This window comes from Frankliniella occidentalis, unplaced genomic scaffold (genome assembly GCF_000697945.3).
Source record: "Frankliniella occidentalis isolate FOCC.00 unplaced genomic scaffold, Focc_3.1 Scaffold229, whole genome shotgun sequence".
In the NCBI taxonomy this organism is placed as follows: domain Eukaryota; kingdom Metazoa; phylum Arthropoda; class Insecta; order Thysanoptera; family Thripidae; genus Frankliniella; species Frankliniella occidentalis.
Window position 1 is genome coordinate 70,827 of NW_026267355.1, and position 6,350 is coordinate 77,176.

The window sequence follows — 6,350 nt, forward strand, 5'->3', positions numbered from 1 at the left end:
GCAGCAGCGGGGACTTCGGTGCTGCGGGGAGGACGATAATCTAAACCCTCTGATCGACAATTTTTCCACGTCGCGTTCCCCTGATCAAGTCAAAATCAGTTTAGATTTCAATCTTCTCCCCCCTCGCACCGCGCCATTTGCCCCCCTCTACCATTTTCGCCCCTTTGCTGGTTGGATATCACGCAAGCAGTGCAGCCATTGGTCGAACATTCCGAGATCCTGCGTGGGATCCTCGAGTCGGCATGCCCTGGACGAAGGACACAAGAGGGGAAGGGGCAGTGGGTGGTCTGCACTCCCTGGCTAGCTCCACGCTAGCGCTCCGGGCGCGGGGGAGGGCGGAGGGGCGGCGGCCCGGACCAGTGGGAGTGCTCGCTGCCCCGCTCCCCCGCGCCGCCCCACTAGTGGTCCCCACCCCCCACCGCCGGTATATAACGGCTCGCTCCACATTTCTGGCACCCCTTTGCTCCTGAGATCGCAGCCCGGTACGCCACCCGACCTGCGTCGAGCCGATTCGATTCGGGAGATCCGAGTCGAGCCGAGCCCAACAGTGCGGCGCGGAGCCGAGACACCCCGGGCAGCCAGGACAAGATGCGAGAGTACGTGTTGCTTCTGGCGGCGCTGGCCCTTGGCGCCAGGGCGGCCGAGCCGCTGCAGGACCACGGTAAGCCCCAGCGGTGCATCGAGACGGCAGTTTTGGGAGGGGAAATTTGTTTTCAGTGTTGTGGTGGTTGTCGAACTCTCCCAGGGTTTGTTCAACATTTACACAAGTTTAAAGCACAAACTTTTGTTGTTGTCATTCTTTAGAGGCTGCCAATTTTTGTCCTCTTCTGGGACTCTTTCAATGTCAACTTTCGGCATTCTTATGTCGCCAAAAATTGGCAGCCTCTGAAAAAGTTATGAAAAAAAAAGTTGCATTCGAAGTTACCACGACATTTGAGTGTTATTAACAAATTTGAAGACGTTCTGGAAGGTTTAGAGTTATCTAACTAAGTCTAGTAGTGGGTGGAATAAATGTTCCTGATTGTTCAAAAAGCCCCCCACCCCCCTCTTTCCGTTAGTCCACGCCTATAGTGAGGAATACTGGCTCGACAAACCCAGAGCTCTGTTTGCTAGTACTCTGTACACTATTAATAAAAGCCTACAGATTAGGGAGTTTTCTAGAGCTTTGTATGTTGTTTTGTTAAATTCAACCATGACCCTTAACTTCATTCCCTCCACTCAAGTACCCATTTTAAATGAAAGTTAAATATTGATTTTAGGTAATGGCGAGGGGGCAATAACTCCCTTTTGAAGTGTACACATGATTCCCGGAATTCTTGATTTGCAGTGATTCCCGTCCGCTTATAATCATTCCTTAGGTTTTCTAGTGGTAGAAAACGCTGATTTCGACTAATTTGTACCAGTTCCTCCAGTTTCCCGCTTAGTTTCAGCGATTTCTGTTGATTTCGATTAATTTTTATCCTGATGCTTCCCAGGCAGGTGTACGCATGATTCCCGGAGTTGTTGCCCCCTCGGGTAATGGTAACCCAATGTGTTGTAGATCGCCCTGTACCAGGTGGCTGATTAATCTTGGGCACTTCTGTAGTTACTATACCGTAACACAGGCTATGGACCATTCGTGGTAAAGTATACCACCATCTTTTTTCTATGCTCCACTTCTTCTCGACTCGTACTACCACTTACAAGGAGGGTGGTCCACATAACCCCGCATGATCCATATTAGCCTGTTTTACGGTACCGCACGCACAATCACGGGCGGGCTGCCTATCGCCCCTGAGCCGACCGAGTACTAGTCAAACCGCCCGCACGTAGGAATGCAGTACTGCGTAACTACAGAAGTGCGGGGGTTACGACAAGAGAAGTGGAGTGCCCTATCAACCATAGTAAGGACCTCAGGAATTAGCATACTATGGTAACAAAATTGACAATAATACAGTTATCAGAACCACGTTGTAGTTCTAACGCATTTTAAACGCCGTGGTCGCCCAGCTTGCCAAAATTTTGGCACTCCTTTTTGATTGCTCAATTTTGGCCGGCTTTTAGAGACTACAAATGTTTGGCCTATCTTTGCTTGCCGAAATTTGCCCTTCAAAGCGGCCTAGAGTTGGTCTTTTATTTAGATAATATTGAGTTTTGGCAAATAACGGCCAAAAGACGGCCTCAATTTGGCAATCAAAATGAAGGTGCCGAAATTTTGGCGAAAGCGAGCCGACGACGGCGTTAAGAGTGCGCCCATTTTAATGTTGCCCCATAACCACCATTTTATGGCTATCCCTGAAGTAACCATACGATGAATGCTACAGCTTTTCATTTTTCTAGGTGTAGTCAGCCTCCTTGGTATGCAGGGTGGGTGATCCGCGCCGTGTTTTTTTCTGCTTATGCTGTACCGGATTCATGCGTGCGGGCGGGCTTGCCTATCGTCGCTCGCCATGGCGCCTTACGGCCCCGTGCGAGTATGCAACCCGTCCGCACGCATGAATGCGGTACAGTATAAGCAGAAAAAAAACACGGCGCGGATCACCCAACCTGTATTAAGTACCAGGTGGCTGGCTGAGTCACGCCGCGCACTTTCGTAGTTATACTGTATCGCATGCACGCGTGAGGGCAGGATGCCTAGTCGCACGGAGCCGTAAGGAGCCGTGAGCAGCGTGCATAGGCAAACCCACCCGCACTCGTGCATGCGGTACAGTATAACTACGAAAGTGCGCGGAATGAATCAGCCACCTGGTATGTTATAAACAACATTTGTGAATTGTTGCGCTGTATTACATATTGACTTATTGGGGGAAAGTGTTCGCCATCCCCGACCAGCCCCCAGCATACACCATCGCCTCACTGAATGTGTGAGGTCACGTTCGACGACGCGTGTGCACGATTTCAGTTCACTTGATTGTTCTTTTCTCTCCAAGATCATTCCCGCCCCACATACTGAGCGCGCGGGGGCAGTGAGTGGTGCGCCTCTGGACGCGCCGATTCCCTACAGTGTTGCCCGACTTTTGTCACACCTGTCCCGAGCTCCGCCAACTTTCACAACTGGATTATGACTTGGCAGGAGGCGCGCCGCTCCGCAGCCACCGCCCCTTCCCCGCCGCCGCGTCTCTTAAGGGGATGCTGTGCGTGAATGGAGTATGCGATCGGCCGGTTCAAGTGTTTCCCGCAGGAAAGAGAGGCCGTTGTTCTGGTTCTGGCTGGAATGCTGCTTTTAGAAAGGCTTTCCAGACGCAGCTGCTACTGGCGAGTGGGGTGGGTATCAATGGGCGTGCGCTGCACGCGCTGCGCCTACGGCTGCAGGCCGCCCCCGCCCCACCCCGCCCCGCACCACGGGGCTTTGTCTAATCCCCCTCCTAACGCGGTGCCGCGCAGCATGTCGTGTTGCGGTCAGCCGCTGGGCCGGCGGCCCGGGCCCTCCACCGGGGCCGGTGTACTGCGTACGTACTACACCGGGCCTACCGGGCCGGGCCCAGCGGGAGCGCGGTCGGCTGATCCCGCTGCATCCCCCGGAGCCTGGAACCGGAGCACACGGGACTCATCGGGTGGAAAGCGGGTTAGCGGGCGAGCTGGTCGAGCGGGGGCGCTGAGTGGGCGACTCTCCGGCCCCAGTGCCGATAAGGGGGGGGCACACCACACTCCTTCACCCTCTCTACTGGCTGCGGATGTGGGCGTTAAATAACCATGTCTGTTTTAAATAATTCCCCCTGGATATGCTGTGCGTGCAGAGGACGGCCCCGGCCCCGGGGTAGGCGACGGCCTCCCCGACCACCACACGAGAGTGCAGCGAGAGGTCCAGGGCCTCTTCCCCTTCCCCCGGGTGGGCAGGGCCACCTGGGGCACCAGGGACTCAGGTAGAGTGCGCTGCGCCAGCTGCTGCTACTGCAGCTGCACATCGCTGGCAGCGCGGACGTCGGACGCGCACGTCGCTAGGAGCGCGGGGGAGTACCATGCCCCGACTAGCGTCGCACAATCATTTTCATTTCACCTGAAGTAAAAATGTTACTTCATATTCTCTGCGAGTGTAACGAAAGCCCAGAGCAGCGCATGCTTGGCAATTTGAGGGATTTTTGTGTCCTCAAATGGCTTGCGTAAACCAGTGCGCTAGTCCATATACCATTTACAAGATCATAACCGCCCATCTCCGACTTCCTCAAAAAAAAATATTCTGAAGTAGCCTTCAAATAGAAATTTTTTCAGCGCTTTTTAGCGCTTTTATAGCTCAAGCGGTTCCGGGTCATTTGAAGTGTGAGAGCCTAACTTTTGGACTTTCAACTTTAACATCAAAAATTATGCTTTAATCGGCCACTCATACACCTAGGTAGCTCCCTTGTTTGTAACGTGTTTTTGAACAATTGCTCAATTAGGATTCCGAACACTGGAAAAACAAAGGTGCTATATAACACCTTTTGAAGGTGCTACTGCACTAATGCACGCAAGGCACTAAAATTACCAAAAATAGCACCTTTAGGGGTCAGTCGCGCCTTTGTAACAGCCCGTGGTAACAGCACTATTTCACTAACACCTGTAAAAAGGCATGAGATAGCACCTTTGTTTTTCCAGTGAATCTACCCATTATTCTTACACAGCTCTGTTACTAGTACTCTATACAGAGTGGTCCACAGACCCCTTCCTTTATTTTGCTTATACTGTACCGCATGCAGGCGTGCGGGCGGGCTTGCCTACCGTCGCTCACCGCGGCGCCTTATGGCCCCGTGTGAGTATGCAACCCGCCCGCACGCCTGCATCCGGTACAGTATAAGCAAAATAAAGGAAGGGGTCTGTGGACCACTCTGTATACACTTATTGCTAAAAGACTCTGTAGATTGAGAAGTTTTCTAGAAATTGAAATGTTTTTTTATTTGGTGAATACAATTATGACCCCGAACTTTATTGTGGATCGTCCAGCGCCAAGTTCAGCCTCTGCAAGCTCTCAAAGCGCCCGGGAGGTAGATAACATATTGCATTCATTATGTATGTGTATGTATGTGTATGTATGTGTGTACTGCTGGGTGGCCCACCTTGATTCTCGCAGGCGACGAGCGCCGAGCTCCCGTAATTTGCCGTATGAATCTGAGAAAAACGGGGGGACTGAGGGGCGAAGTGGTAGGCATAATATAAGGGATCGTACCGAAAGTACGTCCGTTTTTCTCAGATTTATTCGGCAAATTAAGGTAGCTCGGCGCCTGTGGAACTCAAGGTAGGCCATCCCGCAGTACACATATGCACTGCAGGCAATATGTTATCTACCTCCCAGGCGCTTTGAGAGCTCGCAGAGGCTGAACTTGGAGCTTGGACGACCCCTAATAAAGCCCGAACCCAACGGAATAAAGTTTAGAGTCATAACTGTATTTAACAACGAAAATACATTCAAATTTCTAGAAAATCGGAATCCTTGTTCAAAAACATGTTGCAATCACTTCTCGGGTGCTTTTTTGGGTGCATCAGATGCCGTTTTCAGACAATTTTTTTTTCTTAATGAAGTTTTAATAGAAGTTGTCCTACTCATAACTTGTTCACGCTTTCTGTTTACGAGGTATGGACACCCAAATCCCTAGGAATGCTAAGTGCGCTAGCATGCTCTTCAGAGCAGTTTCATTTCTGAAATATTTAACTCCAATTTGAATTTGACGATACTCTGAGCTGGCGGATTCGGTTCCACTCCCCCGTTCTCCATGCGCACGCAAAAAGCGCTGACCGAAGTTTGGCCAAGTTTCTCTTCCCCGCCGGCGCCTTTGCCAGTTAGCGGAGTGCGGGGTTCGACACTGGTAGAGGCTTGCACTTAGCGCAACACATAGAGCTGCGCACCTCGTCTCGTACCGCATGACCTTTCACCAGTAGACGTGTGAGTTGACTTTCTCTCTCTCTCTCCTTCTCTTTTCCTCTTTTTCAGATCACCACCTTTCTGCATGACGCACTCTTTGGCCAGGGAACGCGGGCTCTTGCAAGCTCGCGGGCTCTCTGTCTGGTTTTGTTTTTCACTCTGTCGGCTGTCGCCCCTTCCGTTTCCTCCTTGCCCCTTGACTTTCCTGCTGTCGCCGCTGCCGCGCCCGCCGCTCGCTCACCGCAGCCGTCTGCTCACAGGGCTGGGCGAGAACAAGCGCCAGGGGCTGATCCCCTTCCCGCGCGTCGGCCGGAGCGAGAACGCCGACCCCAGGACCATGCCCGCCGCCTGGCTCGTCGCGCCCGAGTACTACCCGGGCAAGCGAGGTGAGTCACGCGCGCGGCCACGCGGCCCTGGCGGCCCTGCAGGGTGATTCCGCACAGTGTTAGCGGGGGCTAGCTCCCTCGCGCGAGGGACTTCTCTCTCCCTCTGTCCGTGAGTGTGACAAGGACGAGAAGAGAGAGAGGTCCCTCGCGCG

General features: G+C 52.7%; 1 protein-coding gene across 2 annotated transcripts in view; it reads left to right on the forward strand.

Annotated features, from left to right (window-relative positions):
• The first annotated feature begins 453 nt into the window (after positions 1-453).
• LOC113203126 (uncharacterized) overlaps positions 454-6,350 on the forward strand; it is a 28,339-nt gene continuing 22,442 nt past the window's right edge. The window contains exons 1-3 of one of the 2 annotated variants that reach the window (XM_052272882.1): positions 454-661; positions 3,717-3,842; positions 6,073-6,198. In XM_052272882.1, coding sequence (XP_052128842.1) covers positions 589-661; positions 3,717-3,842; positions 6,073-6,198 — 325 coding nt within the window. In that variant the 5' untranslated portion in view covers positions 454-588. The remainder of the gene's footprint in view (positions 662-3,716; positions 3,843-6,072; positions 6,199-6,350) is intronic. The other variant, XM_052272883.1, reaches the window with a different exon arrangement.